Source organism: Hyperolius riggenbachi, chromosome 2, assembly GCF_040937935.1.
Source record: "Hyperolius riggenbachi isolate aHypRig1 chromosome 2, aHypRig1.pri, whole genome shotgun sequence".
NCBI classification, from domain to species: Eukaryota; Metazoa; Chordata; class Amphibia; order Anura; family Hyperoliidae; genus Hyperolius; species Hyperolius riggenbachi.
Window position 1 is genome coordinate 132,303,488 of NC_090647.1, and position 17,992 is coordinate 132,321,479.

A 17,992-nucleotide genomic window follows, 5' to 3' on the forward strand; every position below is an offset into this window, starting at 1 on the left:
TACCAATATTCTACTCTCTGACAGTAGCAGTGCTAGAGAGTCTTGCCTACGACCTCCTTACTGAATAGGTGCTGGCTTACGGAATAAGAGACTTGAAACCCAGGTAGCCTATGTCAGAGACATAGCCCTTAAAGTGTACCTGAGAAAAATATAAAAGTTTAATACATACCTGGGGCCTTCTCCAGCCCCCTCCACACCGATCACTCCCACGCCGTCTTACTCCTCCTCCTTGTTCGTCGGTAGAAGCCCCGTTAGCTTAGCCAGGTGGCGCAGGCGCAGTTCGCTCTCCTCTCCAGGCCACATGTGCCCACACCGTACTACTGCACAGGCGCAGAACACTCCCAGCTGTAGGAGCGAGACGCTCACAACTAGGAGCGTTCTGCAATTGTGCAGTAGTACGGTGCGGGCGCACGTGGCCGGGCTGTGCATGCACAGTGCACCCTGACTGGCCAAGCTAACAGGGCTTCTACCGGGCAAACGGGGAGGCAGAGAAGGACGGCATGTGGCTGATCGGTATGGAGGGAGCTGGGGGAAGCCCCAGGTATGTATAAAACTTTTATATCTGTATTTCTCAGGTTTCCTTTAACCATTACGCCAGCCACTCTAACAGGGGCGTAGCAATAGGGGGTGCAGAGGTAGCGACCGCATCGAGGCCCTTGGGCCAGAGAGGCCCCGAAGGGCCCTCCCTCAACTACAGTATTAGCTCTCTATTGGTCCTGTGCTCATAATAATCACTTCTATAGATACTTTGAGTAGTGGTAATCATTAACAAGCTGTTCCCCATCCCCTTCTTGCACCTCTGACACTGTAGTTGCCATTGGCAGGTTTTGGTGCACCATATTAATTGCTATGTATAGAGTGCTTGGGGGGCCCCATTGTAAAACTTGCATCGGGGCCCAGAGCTCCTTAGCTACGCCACTGCACTCTAAAGCAGCCCATACACTCAGCCGATTTTCTGGCCGACCGATCGATCCCGATCGATCGATTGCAAATTGGTTGGCCAATCGACCGATCGACGGCCGATTTCGATCGATTTCCATCGAACTTGCAGGGTGGAAAATTTAGGTCGATCTGATGAGATTGCTTATCAGTTTGCATTGGCCTTAATGGAAATCTGATGGCAAAAAAATGCCATCAGATCGAATTTCAATAGATTTCAAACTGAAATCTATTGGAATTCTATCCTGGTAAAAAATGTTCTAAAAACGCATCAGATAGATCATCAGATGCATTTCTTATCTATCTGCTGCCAATCTGACGAGTGTATGGGCACCTTAACTCTAATTATCTCTAATTATGTAGAGTGTAGCAGAGAGCAGAAACTACACTGCAGTCTCTGCTAGTGGCTTGGCAGTGGTGTGGGACACAGACATCAAGGGATCTGCCAAAATTCCAGCTGGCAGGCAGGAGGTGAGTATTCTCTTTATCCTTCTGACAGATTTAAGTGTTTGTCTATTTGAGCCATCTTAAGGTGTTGAAATAAGAATAACTAATACTGCCACACAGAGCCTATCAATATTCTTGTCAGGACCAAGGCTGAAATACCAGGCCAGACAGAGAGTGTGTATGAGAGGTGTATAGAACTGCCGATGCTGCCAATGCTGCCGCAGCTATCAGTGCACATGCCTGCCAGTCCTCAGGAGAGAGTTGCTGATAGCATCAAGACTTTTCAGGCTAGTCCTCAGACAACCCTGATATGCCAGGAGACACCCCTGCTAGTGTCAATCAAGAATTCTGATAAAAGGATGGCTGAACTTGTGTCCCAGAACAGGCAGACACCCCATCCCCCTCCACCCACAGGACACATACAATAGTTAGTGATGGATGTCAGACAATGCAAATTCCTTTCAATGGGAATCACTGCTTGCAATCAACAAGGCAACAAGACTATTCCTATAACAGAGAGAAAAATGTGACATTCATAGGAGGGATTGGGTCACCAGTCACAGAGCCAAACCAGGCGGAAGCCCAGGCAGGTACCGAGGGCCTGAAGAGGGTCCAGGGGCCTGATTCACACTTCCTCATCTCACCTTACCAAGACAAAAAAAAGGTGAGGTGAAAAAGTTGCTATCATGTCTAGGACCACACTGGGGCATATTCACTTAACTGCAGTAGGCAGAATATCGCACGTAAGTCTTACCGCAGTATGAGTAGAGCATACTGCAATGCATCGTGAGACTGCTTGGCGCAGTTAATGATACATTCACAGCGGTGAGCTGCGGTGTGGCATAATGGCCACATTCTAATGCGGCCTGCTGCACTGCAATGCACCACCAATAGCGACTTTCCCAGTGCAGCGGGTGCGAAGCAACATCCTAACGCACTGCTTTACCGCTAAACACACATTAACAGTTACAGTGAAGCATACTTTTCATTGACTGTATACTTCACTGCATGCGACGCAATGTGATAACGTGCGATGCCGCTTTATCGCTCCGCGGCGTTCCTGCTGTCACAGGGAACGCACTGCAACTCTCATTGTGAACCTAGCCCTCGGTGAATTGCCCTTAATCCAGTCATTCTCAAAAATTACAACTATGACGTTCATTTGATCTGCGATCAACTCTTGCCATTCTCATCCAGCGCTCCTGATCAGCTGCTAGCACAGACAGCGAGCTTCTGGCGGAATCTGCTAAGCAGGGGGGGGGAGCGTCATAAGGGGGTCCAGTCTGTCTACACTCACATTTCCCAACACCCACTGACCGTGGGAATGTCAGTATGCACTGAAATCACTGCTCTATATACTGCTATTATGCAGAACTCTCCTCCCACATTATTACTGACATCAGACATGTCTGTGCCACAAAATCACCACCAGCATCACTTCCAAGGCAAGATCACACACTAATCAGCTGAAATCTCATGCGAGTTGTTTTCCTTACATAGGAAACTATTCAGTGATAATGGAGATCAGTGCTTGGGGCTGTGGCAGTGAGCAGTATATAAATTATACAGACAGGGCTGGGAAACACATCATTAGCCCTCTGCTGTAAACATCAATTAGTAGTCGGCAGTGTAAAGTTGGGGATGGCAGCGTTGTTGTGGGACTGCCAGCATAGACGGCACGCAGTGCCCAGCGACACACACACAGAAAAGTGACATAGCAGCTTCCACTAACCTCTCACCCGGGCGTAGCAGCAGCTGCACTGAGACACCACTTTACGGAAGAGACTTTGGCAAGCACAGCCGTGGCGTGGTTTGCCCCCTCTCATTGCTCCCCAGGCATGGTGATGCCGAGCCCGCTCCAAAGCATGCCAGTGATGAGGAGGCACCCCCGGTACAGACAGAGTCCAGCACAGCACAGGAGAGGGGAGGGACGGGAGGATGGCAGCGAGGGAGGAGCGCTCTGCACACACAGATAGATACACACTGCTGGACGGATCGCATGTGTACGAGGAGCAGAGAATGAGACAAGCCAGCTGCTGGCCGCCGAGAGGGGCTCAGAGAGAAGAAGCTGAAGTGCTGCTCTGACTGAGCTCTGCTGCTGCTGAGGAGGAGTCAGGCATCACTGGCTCTTCCACAAACCGCTTCTTCCTCCCTCCATCTATTCTAGCTAGCGCTACTGCCACTGTATGATGCCTCAGGACTGCCACTCTGTGCTTCCCTGGTACTGCCACTGTATGATGCCTCAGGACTGCCACTCTGTGCTTCCCTGGTACTGCCACTGTATGATGCCTCAGGACTGTCACTCTGTGCTTCCCTGGTACTGCCACTGTATGATGCCTCAGGACTGTCACTCTGTGCTTCCCTGGTACTGCCACTGTATAAAGCCTCAGGACTGTCACTCTGTGCTTCCCTGGTACTGCCACTGTAAACTGAGTGCCCCCTCAGCACTGCCACTGTATGATCCCTCAGTACTGTCAGTCTGTGCTTCCCTGGTACTGCCACTGTAAATAGAGTGACCCCTTAGTACTGCCACTAAACTGAGTGCCTCCTCAGTACTGTCACTCTGTGCTTCCCTGGTACTGCCACTGTAAATTGAGTGCTTCCTCAGGCACTGCCACTGGAAACAATGCTACCTCAGTACTGTCACTGGAAACTGAGTACCCCTCAGCACTGTCACTGGAAACTGAGTGCCCTCTCAGTACTGCCACTGTATGATCCCTTGGCACTGCCACTCTGTGTTTCCCTTTTAATGTGGCCACACACCATACACTTTTTAAGTTTCTGTTCAATTCAAGAATTGCAATCAATTTTTCTGACTGATTGTAACATTTCAAAAATCTGACCAATGTACCATCCACATATGTTCAATTTTTTCCCCCAACTTTGATAAAAATGATTGGAAACTCAGAAAATTGCTAGGGTGTGTATATTAATACATTGACAATCTAACACAAACCATACAATCTTTAGAAAAATTGAAGAAACATTTCCAGCATTCCGGATTGATAAAAATCAAAAAAACCTGGAAATCCGATCGGATTTTTCAGTCGAATGAAAAAAATGTTTTCGATTTTTTTTTTCGGTAGAGCCGATCATATTTATCGATTTGCTGTAAAATCGGATCATTTTATTGTATCGTGTGTGGCCACCTTAACTGCCACTGTAATCTGAGTTCACCCTCAGTATTGTCACTGTACACAGGGCCGGCGCTCCCATAGAGGCAAATGGGTCAATTGCCCTGGGGCCCCGCGCCGCCCTCCCTGTCAATGCTGCTCTCCGAGTCCCTGCGATTGCTTCCTGTAATTATTTATCTCAGCGTGCAGGCAGGGAGCGGCTGCACATGCCATGTACACTCTGAGGCTGGCACGCTGTCTCCTTCCCACTCTATGACCCGGCGCATGCTTACACATTACGTGCCAGGTCATAGAGAAGGAAGAAGACAGCGTGCCAGCCTCAGAGCGGAGTACACGGAATGTGCAGCCGCTTCCTGCCCTCCCGCTGAGATAGGTAATTAGTAATTACAGGGGGCACTCGCAGGAACCCGGGCAGCAATCGGGGGGGCGGGGTATGACGTCTTAGGCAGGGGGGCCCCACACTTAAGTTTGCCCCAGGGCCTTGGGGCCTTTAAACCGGCCCTGACTGTACACTGAGTGCCCTCTCAGTACTGATACTGTATGATCCCTTGGTACTGTCACTCTGTGCTTCCTTGTTACTGCCACTGCAAACTGAGTTCTCCCTCAGTACTGTCACTGTAAATTGAGTGCCCCCTCAGTACTGTCACTGGTCCCTCAGTACTGTCACTCTGTGCTTCCCTGGTACTGCAAATGTAAACTGAGCATTGAGGGAGCACTCAGTATACTACGACAGTACTGAGAATCCTTTTACATAGAGAAAAGGGTGTAGGCAGCGCTTCCAAATACAGAAGGCTGCACCTGAATTGATTAAGCTGCAGAGAAGTGCAGAGCTCCAATGGACCATATTACACAACATGCATTCAAACAGGTACAGCAATGGAGGGCGTTAGCTTCAGCAAATAATATGTGCACAAATCATTTCCTACTAGACTTCCCCCCGGCGTTGACGTGCCCCCTCGGGGAAGACCTACCACTAACCTGACATTAAAAGCATAACTTACCTGGTGCGACTTATCATACAATGGTATACACATCTCTTCAAGACCGACAAACAAAAATGACAGCGCTCACAGGCTGCAACTGGCTTATAAACCATCAAGGGGCGTGTACAGACCCCCAGGGGCTAAATACACGCCTTGAATCCAAATCAGATGCAAAATTATGCAAATTTAAGTGCTAATTTATGTGCTAGTCCCTAATCTAAAATTTGAATGCAGATTGGATGCAGGCTACCACAAGTATACTTAGAACATTTTACATAGAGAAAAGGGTGTAGGCAGCGCTTCCAAATACAGAAGGCTGCACCTGAATTGATTAAGCTGCAGAGAAGTGCAGAGCTCCAATGGACCATATTACACAACATGCATTCAAACAGGTACAGCAATGGAGGGCTTATTGTATGATAAGTCGCACCAGGTAAGTTATGCTTTTAATGTCAGGTTAGTGGTAGGTCTTCCCCGAGGGGGCACGTCAACGCCGGGGGGAAGTCTAGTAGGAAATGATTTGTGCACATATTATTTGCTGACGCTAACGCCCTCCATTGCTGTACCTGTTTGAATGCATGTTGTGTAATATGGTCCATTGGAGCTCTGCACTTCTCTGCAGCTTAATCAATTCAGGTGCAGCCTTCTGTATTTGGAAGCGCTGCCTACACCCTTTTCTCTATGTAAAATGTTCTAAGTATACTTGTGGTAGCCTGCATCCAATCTGCATTCAAATTTTAGATTAGGGACTAGCACATACATTAGCACTTAAATTTGCATAATTTTGCATCTGATTTGGATTCAAGGCGTGTATTTAGCCCCTGGGGGTCTGTACACGCCCCTTGATGGTTTATAAGCCAGTTGCAGCCTGTGAGCGCTGTCATTTTTGTTTGTCGGTCTTGAAGAGATGTGTATACCATTGTATGATAAGTCGCACCAGGTAAGTTATGCTTTTAATGTCAGGTTAGTGGTAGGTCTTCCCCGAGGGGGCACGTCAACGCCGGGGGGAAGTCTAGTAGGAAATGATTTGTGCACATATTATTTGCTGAAGCTAACGCCCTCCATTGCTGTACCTGTTTGAATGCATGTTGTGTAATATGGTCCATTGGAGCTCTGCACTTCTCTGCAGCTTAATCAATTCAGGTGCAGCCTTCTGTATTTGGAAGCGCTGCCTACACCCTTTTCTCTATGTAAAATGTTCTAAGTATACTTGTGGTAGGCTACTGGTAGCCTGCATCCAATCTGCATTCAAATTTTAGATTAGGGACTAGCACATACATTAGCACTTAAATTTGCATAATTTTGCATCTGATTTGGATTCAAGGCGTGTATTTAGCCCCTGGGGGTCTGTACACGCCCCTTGATGGTTTATAGGCCAGTTGCAGCCTGTGAGCGCTGTCATTTTTGTTTGTCAGTACTGAGAATCCACCATTACCGAGAATCAGGTGGGCAGGTCAGCATGGGTACAGCCTCGCAAAAATGATCACTAAAGATCCCGCATGTCGCATGCCTGACACCCAGACCCGTTGTTCTTGTCGCAACCCCGCCCACCAGAAGCTGCTACATCGCAGGAGCAAACTTTCCCTCTGCCCCCTCCCCCTGGCATAGCAACATACACATATCCAGAGTCTGAAAACGGGTATGCACCGAATTGTGGCTGCTCAGTCAACAAAGCTTGGCCACATAACCCCCTGTGGATATGTAGCTTTATTTTCAGACTACCAAGCTGTAACGAAAAATCCGCAACGCCGGATGGATTGCGGAAATATGGTCGCATTCAATCCGGCAAGCGGACTTTCCAACGCGGGATGCGGAAATTCGTCCGCATCCGCTGCGCAAACCCGTCCGAGCACTCTGCTCCAAATTCACCAGCAAGCTGCTCACCAGGACTCTGCCATCTTGCCTCTAGGGGGCGGGCGCACACGACAGACAAGCCTTTATACTCTTAGAAAGCGTGTCAGCTGACCTGGAGATCAGCTGACATATTAGCCTGCTCTGATTGGTTGCTGCCTGGGGTGGAGACTTCTCTCCCAGGCAGTATATAAGGAAGTGCTTTTCAGTCATACTTCGTCTGTGTTTGCGATACCCTGTGTCAGCACTCAGACCTAGTCAGCCTTGTCTCTGATATTGTGTTATATATTGGTTTATCGCCAATATATACACATATTATTACTTAGCAAGGAAATGCGCTGATCCACCTTTTGCACATATTATTACTGTTTGATTTATCGTGTATGATTCTGTGCCTGTCTTGACCACTCCTCTGCTTCCTGATATTGTACTTCGCCAGCCCATACCGTTATCGACTATTGGCTTGGTTTCCGACTATTCTCTTGTCTCACGTTTTTGTACTGCTGCCGCCTGATCTGTTGCCGAACCTCATTTTGTCTGACCTTTCTCCCTTCAGTGGAACGTCTCCCACTGTAGGGTTCTATCAGAGGCTTGCCTCTTTGAGACGACCGCCACTAGCAAACCCTTGCTGCTAGAGGCCGAGACTCCTACACTCCATCCTTTGGAGGATCTCACACACAGGGTTCCCATTCAGAGGTAACCACACCTCTGAGGAATTACGGTGTGGTGGATATTTCCACAGACTTGAATTTACACTGTATATTATTATTGTTGTCTGCTGTTCCAGCTTGCTGGAGGTTGTATCTCTGTGCCCTATAGAGATACTCTATTGTACCAAGCACCCTCTTGCGTAAGATTGTAGGGCTCCTGTAAAAAAGGGCTCCTGGTGTAGCCCATATATACCAAATTCGGCTACAAAAAGGGCACGTGGTGTAGCTCATATGCCAACTTCGGCTACAAAGGGCATATGGTGTAGCCCATATATGCCAACTTCGGCTACAAAGGGCGCCTGGTGTAGCCCATATGCCAACTTCGGCTACAAAGGGCGCCTGGTGTAGCCCATATGCCAACTTCGGCTACAAAGGGCACATGGTGTAGCCCATATATGCCAACTTCGGCTACAAAGGGCGCCTGATGTAGCCCATATATGCCTAATTTGGCTACAAAGGGCACCTGGTGTAGCCGAAAAAGCTAGTTTTAGTTTATTAGGCAAAATTTGTTGGGTTATAAAAGGGCTCTAGATATAGCTAAGAAAAGTGATTATTATGACCTAACTGCTCCCTACTCTCACACAGAACCCTCCCCCGATTGGCGCCTAACCCTAATCCCCTAGGAGGTGCCTAACCCTAAGACCCCCCCCGCCCCCCGCCCCCTTGTGATGCATAATCCTAACCTCCCCTGCACACTTTGAATCAAAAATATCGGCTATAAAAGGGTTCCCTTTTGTAGCAGAATTAAAAACCTTGTAGCCTAAAACCTTGTAGCTGAATAAAAAATATGGGCTACAAAGGGGTGCCTTTTTGTAGCCAAAAACCTTGTAGCCGAATACAAATATGGGCTACAAAGGGGTGCCCTTTTGTAGCCAAAAACCTTGTAGCTGAATAAAAAATATGGGCTACAAAGGGGTGCCCTTTTGTAGCCAAAAACCTTGTAGCCTAAAAAAAAATATGGGCTACAAAAGGGCGCCCGCTTGTAGCCTTTATCAAAACTCCGGAGCCCTTTTCACCGCCTTGTAGACCATATTTTCAGAAATAACATTGATGTCTATGGAGGAGCCCTTTTCATACAGGCAACTCAGGAGCCCTTTTCAACGGATCCCCTGGTAACTGTAGATATTACTTTAAAAGGCGAACTCTGAAAAGCTGAACTTTAGCTTGGTGGCCAAATACATACAGTAGGTTTTTGATGGACCCAGTTATCGTCTTCTTTCCTCTACAGGTCTCCAGCGTAACAGTAACAGTGGTGATGATCCCCTGTCATTAAAGCTAACTGCCACATCCTGCCCCTTCAGATGAAAGGCATTATGGGAATGTAAGGAGAGAGAATACAATTGGCAAAAGCCACTATGCTCTTATCTTTCAATTAGTTTCAGTGACCAGCAAAGAAAAAAAGACAACTGACTATAGGCCTCAATTCACTAAGCTTAACTCCTGTCTTTGATAACTCTTCTGAGCTGTTTTACAGTTATCACCATGGTGATAGAATTGTGATAACTGTAAAACAGCTCTGAAGAGTTATTAAAGACAGGAGTTAAGTTTAGTGAATTGAGGCCTATGTGTAGCTTTATTTGGAAGGTCTCCCTACATTTAAGAAATTGATTGGAGAGTCACTTTAAAGAGAAGCAGTGACCAAGAATTGAGCTTTATCCCAGCCAGTAGCTGATACCCCCTTTCCCATGAGAAATCTATTCCTTTTCACAAACGGATCATCAGGGGGCTCTGTATGGCTGATATTGTGGTGAACTACCCCCACCCCCCCCAGCAAACTCTGAGAACCACGGTCCTGGCAGATTCTTGTCTGTGAATCTCGTTGCATTGTGGGAAATAACTGCTGTTTCCAACTGCCAAAAAAGCAAACAGCATCTCCTTCCAGTGACATCACTTGCCAGCAGTAAAAATGTCACCATGTGATAAATGTCAGAATGTAAATCAGGGAGAGCAAAGCTTTTACAATGGGCTAAACATTTAATTCATTTATACAGAATCATTGTAAAAAATTAAGCACTTTTTATTACACTATTTTCACTGGAGTTCCTCTTTAAAGGGGAGCTATACACATTGTTTATATTGTACCTTCAGGTCTGCAGCAATGGGTTAGAAGATGGTGGGCATGGGCAATGCTGACATTTAAGAAAATTCTATACTTAACTTCAATAAATCTTTTCTTCTAGGCTTTTGACTACAATGTTACTGCTGTGGAATTAATGAGTCCTTCACTACAATTCTGTCCCCCATTACTTCTCGGTAACCAAATGACACTGGACATGCAATGGGCACATGCAGACAATCTGAGGCAGCAAGGCTGCATCTATTTTCAATGGAGGTTGGAAGATCCAGTATGATAACTTGATGCAGATATACGTTTTTTAGTTTCAAAAATATTTAATTGAACATTTTCAAGGAATAATATGCCAACAGCATTGATATTGTCCCTTTGGGACTGAACATTCTAGTGAACAATATAACACAAACGACAAAGTTATATTCAACATAATCATGAGTTACAGATGATAAATAGCGCAATTTATATTACAATAAAAAGGTATCGGAGTAAAAGTGGTAACAGCAAAAGGCCTGTAAGGAAGTGCTACTTACAGATATAAATGTGAGTCTGTTCTATCCAATATGATGTATTAGATGTAAACTTTATATGTTCATCTAACTCTGCACAGTGCCTAGACTACATATATGTATTGCAATTCAGACCTTTTTTTTGCCAGGCCTTTTTTTTTAATCGTATCACTGCAAGAGGCCTGTTTTTTATGGGAGAAAGGGTAGAGAGATAAGGCTACATCTGTTTACATAGTGATCTCAGGAACCACGGATGGCTTGCTGACTAAATTTGGGGGTTTTATATTGTGTTGCTATTGCAATTTCATTTTAATCCACATCTTTTTTAGAACTGCATTTCTGTAAAATGTGCCTGAAGTAGGCCTTTAAAAGCAGTAAAACACCCTCATCTTCATAGCAGAGGATATAATATTAATAAACACTGCAAAGTGCCAAATGCATTTTAAACATTGAGGATTTACAGTCCAGGTGCTTTGGCATCATTCCAAACTAGAGGAAGGAAGGTTTATTGAATGTGGAGGACACCGGCCACTACAAGTTAACAACACAGACGTGAAATACAAAAAGTCCACAGAAAAAAGAGAGGTACACATGGAAATAACATTTTAGTATGAGCAGTGAGGACCTTTAGCTGGCCTAATGTTTTCACATGAATAGGGCGGACTAGCACTGTGTCAGTAGACGGATTTCCTATGAGAGTGCTGTGATTCAATGGTGAATGGAGAGAGTCCGCTCAGTGCCATTCACCTTTACACCAAGCCTTTATCAATTGTTTATTAGAATCTATGGGAGATAAACACAGGACCGGCACTCACTATGAGTACACAGCATCATGTCTACAATCTCCTGAAGTGCCATTGAATAAAATGACATAAGTACCTTTTCATTTCATACAGCCCTTGTTCAGCCTCCCATATTCAAAGCATATGAAAGTAAGTTTGCATCAAAGAGGATTGAACGTCATCTGATTCAGTAGCTGATACCCCCTTTCCGATGATAAATCTCTGTATGGCTGTGGGGTCAGGACCTAGGACCTAGGACATGACGGTTTCCTGTCTGTGAGCCTTGTTGCATTGTGGGAAATGATGGCTGTTTCCGACTGCCAAGCAACCCGTATCTCTTTCTGTGGAATGCACAAGTTATATGCACCTAGATCACCTGACAGGACTAAAGATATTGGCACCTGTAATAAATCTCAAAATGTACATCAGAGAGAGGAATTATTTTACAATAGGCAAACAAATACAAATTAATGTTGTAAAAAATAAGCTTCAGTACAGTTCCTCTCTAACAAGCAATGTATGTTTTGTACATTACACTTTGGTATTTTGAACATATTGAGAGCACTTGGCTGGCTCAGTCCTGTAGGTTATTTTCCTGTTCAGACCAGGCCTCTGGTCACTGTCCAAACTCCTGCCTCTAATCCATCATCATCCATGTGAGGTAATCAGATAGTAAACACCTGACCCCTCCCACCTCGTTGACTGAGACATCAACTTTCTGTGGTCAGCAGTATGCAGGCCCGGATTTTTTATAAGGGGCTCTAGGCTCTTGTGAGTTGAATATAATTGTTTAATGTATACCTTATGACTAATGCATGTTAGGCTTGAGAAGGAGCATTAACTTTGCAACAGGTTTGGTTATTTTTGCATGCAAAAATTCACATTAGATGTAAACAACAGCTCTGTTGACTGACATAGGCTGTCAGCTTTAACCACTTCAGCCTTCAGTATATTTTCACTTTATGCATCTGAGCAATTTTCAAATTTCAGCGCTCCTCCCAGTCATTCACCAATAACTTTATCACTACTTGTCACAACAAAATAATCTATATCTTGTTTTTTCCACCACCAATTAGGCATTTTTGGGGTGGTACATTTTGCTAAGAATTATTTTTTTCTAAATGCATTTTAACAGGTATATTAAGAAAAAAATGTATTTGTCCATTTACCCCAGTTATTACACTATTTAAATTATGTCCCTATCACAATGTACGGTGCGATTATTTTATTTGGAAATAAAGGTGCATTTTTTCAGTTTTGTGTCCTTTACTATTTATAAGCCCATAATTTAGAAAATAACAGTAATATACCCTCTTGACATACTTATTAAAAGAAGTAGGGTATTGTACCGTGTTAGCCATCAGTAAAAGCAAGAAGTTTTAAATCAGGATGATACCATTTATTGGCTAACTACAAATGAATAAGAATAAACAAGCTTTCGGCCTTGCAGCCTTCGTCAGGTTTACATCCTGTTAGTTTGCAAGCTGGTGGTACAGACAGCTTATTTACATGCAACATCAAAAGGGAAAACAGATATTTTTTTCAAGCATAAATACATCATTAAGATGCCTTAATACAAACAGACCATCTAAATGGGGTAAGATAAGGATCCTTGTTTACTTTATTGCTCACAGACCTGGTATTAGGATTGACCCAGAGGTATCGTAAATTCTTAGTTCACAAGTTCAGCTAGGGTGGCTGAGACAGTTCATATATCATCAATCTCATACCAATATAGAAAGTTGTTGTCCTTATTCAAACCCTTCTGCACAGCTTTGAAACAATTTATAAATTTTGTTTCTGCTATTAATCGGTCATTTGACGTTTTGAAGCCGCCCTTCAGGGCAGTGACACGAAGATCATCCATGCTGTGTCCGTTGGACCGAAAGTGTGTAGCAACTGGGAGTCCAGATTTGGTATCATTAATAGTGTGCCTGTGTCCATTCATACGTTTGCGCAGAGTTTGTCCAGTTTCTCCCACGTACATAACATTGGGGCATTTAGCACACATGATCAGATATACCAGATTGGTGGACCCACAAGAAAATTTACCTTGTACTCTGTACTCCTGTTATGAACCTGGTATCGTTACCCTGTCAGTGGAGTAAATGTGTCTGCAGGTCCCACATATTTTTTGTCGGCAGGGTGATGTTCCGTTTTGTTGAGGCCTATTCAAAGAGCTCCTGACAATCATCTGTTTTAGATTGTGTGGTTGCCGATATGACAAGAGTGGAGGTTTAGGGAATATCGTTCTCAGTCTGTGATCCTTGTGTAAAATGGGATGAAGTTCCTTAGCAATCCTCCTTAAGATTTCCAGGTGTGGGTTGTAGGTGACAACCAAAGGGACACGTTCCTCTTTCTGGTTTTGCTTATATTTCAGGAGTTCAGTCCTAGGGATGTTGCTGGCTTTCCTGATTTGGGCCTCAACAGCAGGCGGAGAATAATCGGGATTGGAGGGAAGACATAGCCCATCTGGAAGTGCCAGGGTGCCGTTAGGGCATCCACCTCCTCCGCTTCCGAGTCCAGGAATCTGCTGTAATATCTCTTCAATTTCCTGTTGGCTCTGGTTGCCATTAGGTCTATCTCTGGCACTCCCCATCGGGCACAGATCATATTGAACGCTTTCTGGGATAGAGACCACTCTCCGTTGGAAACCTGATGTCGGCTTAGATAATCTGGGACCGTATTCAGGACTCCCGGAATGTGAACCGCTGTCAGAGACTGAAGATTGCCTACAGCAAATCTGAAGATTTTCTCGGCCTCCATCAACAGTGAATAACTCCGAGTTCCCCCTTGGTGGCGAATGTAAGAGACTGCCGTAATGTTGTCCAGTTTCATCAGCACTGCTTTGTCTTTCACTAGCCGTTGGAAATGACAAAGAGCGCAGTAGGCTACTCGTAGCTCTAGTTTGTTTGCTGGCCACTTTGACATGTATCGAGGCCATTGGCCCTGTGCTGTCTGGTCTTGGCAGATCGCGCCCCATCCTGACGCGCTCGCGTCTGTTGCTATTTCTATCGGCCGATCTGAAAGCAGTGGAAGTCCCTTTAGGAGATTCGTGTCTGAGAGCCACCAGCCTAGGTCCTTCTTCATAAGTTGAGATATTAGAATCGGTTGATGGAGATCTATGCCATCCCACTGTATCAGGAATCCGTTTTGGAGTAATCTCTGATGCCATTGTGCCCAAGGTACCATGGGTATGGCTGCCGCCATTGTCCCTAGGGTTTCCATGCATACCCGTGCTTCGAGGCGATGTGAGAGAAGAATTCTCAGCACTCTTTCTTTTATAATTGGGATCTTCTGATCCGGGATACAAACTAAATTCCTGTCTGTTAGAAATCTTGCACCCAAGTAGATAAGGTCTTTCGTCGGTTCTAGCTGGCTTTTCTGAAAGTTGATGAGCCACCCGAATTCCATTAATGTGTCTATAAGAATCTTCCTGTGAGCAATGGTTTGTTCTCTCGAATTCGCTAACAGTAACACATCGTCCAAGTAGTGGAATACTCTTATATTTTGCATTCTGAGCAACGCTATCACTTCCACTAGTATCTTGGAAAAAGTTCTGGGTGCTGTACAAATGCCGAATGGGAGGCATACAAACTGGAAATGACTCTCCTGGACAGCGAAGCGAAGATACCTCTGGAAGTTGGGCTTTATAGGAACGTGCAAGTATGCGTCCTCTAGATCTATCAAAGAGTAAATAGTCCTGGGGCCGCACTATGGAAATAATGGTGTTGATTGATTCCATCTTGAACCTTTCTAGGAAAATGAATGAGTTTAGGTTTTTCCGGTTGAGATCCGGTCTCCAATCTCCTGTTTTCTTCTGAACAAAAAACAGGGTTGAATAGAATCCTGTTCCATGCTCCTGAAGGGGTACCGGCACAATTGCTTGTTTCTCTAGAAGTCCTGTCAGGTATTCTTTTAATATCTTTCTTTTTTTCTGGACGAGTTGGCACCTTTGTGCGAATGAAACGTGCGAGAGGAGGTTGTTTTACGAATGTCCAAGAGTGTCCTGTGGCAATTGTCTTCTTTACCCAGGATGACTGGACATTGTCCTTCCATACCTGTGCAAAGTTTTGTAGTCTCGAGCCGACAGGACAAAGTTGGACTTTGTAATTGTCAAAAGGACTTTTTACCTGACTGTGGACCTGAAGTCGATTTTTGCTTCTGGGTCTTGTTAAAGGATGACTGTCCAGACGACCAGTTCCTTCTATAGTTCTTTCCTGGCTTGTATGTCCTAGCATTCCTATATTTAAACGATTGCGTCTGTGATTGACTGAAAGAAGACTGCTTCCCTGGTCGCTTGTCCTGAGGTAATAGGCCGGACTTGCCTCCTGTAACCTTGCTTATGGCCGAATCCAGCTTTTCTCCGAATAGGGATTTCCCGTCATACGGAATCTTGCACCACAATAATTTTGATGACGGATCCGCAACCCACGCTTTCAACCATAAGGCCCTCTTTGCTGTCACGGAATATAACATTGACCTCGCCGAGGCCCGGAGAACATCAATGGCCGACTCTCCCACGAAATCTCCAGATATTTTCAGATTAGAAAGGGTAGAAGTAATCGCTTCTGTGTCATCTTCTTCAATGGCCTGCTCTAGAGTCTCTGACCAACTCCGAATGGCTCTTCCCACCGACGTCAAGGCTATTGCCGGCTTACAGGAACCACCTGATATAGTATAGATCTTCTTTAGGTCGAAATCTACCTTCCTCTCCAGTGTGTCCTTAAATGAAATGGCGTCATCTTGAGGGAGCGTAACGTGATTGGCAAGACGTATGACAGAGGCATCAACTAGCGGAGCTGTATCCAACGGTTTTGCATTTTCCACTGGAATTGGATACAATTTAGAAAATCTGTTGGTGAGGGGTAATTTTTTATCCAGTCTAGACCACTCGTCTGTAATGACCGCCTGGATCTCTTCCATTACTGGAAAGGTCGATTTCTCCTTTTTCAAATGTTTATAGTATTGTTTCTTAGTCTTTTTCTTAGTCTGTTCCAGTTCATCTTCTGAGTCTTCCCACTCAATGGCATTTCTGACTGCTCTTATGAATGGTTCTACCAAGGCGAAATCGAATCCGATTTCGCTTTCATCTTCCACTGTATTGGCCCCTAAGGAAACAACCTGGTTCTGAGCTGAAGTTCATAGAGCCAAATTAATCCATGCCATGCACTGATGAGGATCAAACAATCCGAAACAGTCTGTATGCATGTTGGATTATTATGGCTCTGTACAATTTAACAAGCTGACACATCATTGCATTCCAGCGGTTCTGGAGGTGTGTTTAGCTTCTAAGGGTACAATGGTTAATTTGCATATATTCAGCAGTGGTGCTCTGGGAGACATCTCGAGCTCACTCCAACCTGAATTATCGCAAATTCTTTCTGTTTTAGGAAAGCAAATTTTTGTTTTTCTTAACATCTTAGTAAGGGGGCTTTTAGGACCATTGTAGTCCCTTACACACTCCAATGAGTTCTGGGTCACCATGAGCTTGCTGGTTAGTCTGTACCTCTGAAGTTGAAGGTTGACACTGCTGCGGCGGTAAAGCCGCTACACAATTTTTAATAGATTCCTGTACTGCTTTTTGGATAAGTTCTGAAACATCCACAGGCTCCGACATCTCCTGTCTTCCTAACTCATGAAAACAGTTCATGCAGACAGTCTTCCCGGGAGCAGCCTCCTGACCGCATCCCCAGCAGTTATTTTTATGTGGATGTGATGTATGATGTCGTGGAGATCTGGACCTAGATCTTTCTCTACGATGCTTTGATTTCCTTCTACTCGATCTTTCCTGCGATCTGTCTCTCGAGGAACGTCTTCTCGGGGAACGCGATTTTGATTTGCGCTTCTTTCTGTGTCTGCAGAAAAAAATAAAAAATGTCTGCAGCACATGCCTTTTTAAAACCTAAGCAGCTTCTAGAGAGGAACCTACCTGACCCCCCTCCTTACCTCTCTTCTTGATGCTGCTCTGAACGGGGCTTTCTGGCATCCATACCTGGCCAACGCATTGCATAAGCCATAGCTGGAAGGGGAAGAGTAAAGTAGAATAAAAGACCCCTTTAGTGTAACGAATACTCCCCCCTCCCCCGCTTTATCCCCATGCTATAGACCATGACTGTGCATGTTAGTACCTGTAGAAGGGACTATCGCCAGCCACACTCTCCACGCCGCACGCAATAGCCACCTTGCCCGCCATAGCGCTGCCTTATTTAAGGCTGTTGCCTGAAGCTGGGGGCGGGGCTGGGCCGTCCGAGGCCCTGCTTCCGCTCTCCGCACTCTGCTCCAATTAGCTGGCCCGTGCGGGCGGAAGTCGCCCGACGTCATGCGCTCCAGCTCGGCTCGAAGGGGCGGAGTCAATCTGTGCATCCACTCGGCGGTGGAGCGCACGCCGATAAGCCGCCCCGTGGTGTCTGGCGGCAGAAGAGGGGGACCCGGGGAGCCCAAGAGGAGGCACCGATAGCAGTAGGATGTGAGAGAGAAGGATGCCGCCCCAAAATCAAGCTATTAGCCTGATCCACTATAAGGTAACAGCACGTGCCCAGCACATATTTATGGCTTTAAAGGCA

General features: G+C 45.5%; 1 protein-coding gene across 3 annotated transcripts in view; it reads right to left on the reverse strand.

Moving 5' to 3' along the window:
- Window positions 1–17,992, reverse strand: part of ARHGEF25 (Rho guanine nucleotide exchange factor 25) — a 547,735-nt gene that overhangs the window by 333,080 nt on the left and 196,663 nt on the right. Inside the window, exon 1 of one of the 3 annotated variants that reach the window (XM_068267429.1) lies at window positions 3,119–3,472. The exons of the other annotated variants lie outside the window; for them this stretch is intronic. Coding sequence (XP_068123530.1) covers window positions 3,119–3,212 — 94 coding nt within the window. The 5' untranslated portion in view covers window positions 3,213–3,472. Of the gene's footprint in view, window positions 1–3,118; window positions 3,473–17,992 lie in introns of those variants that run through there. 3 annotated transcript variants of the gene reach the window in all.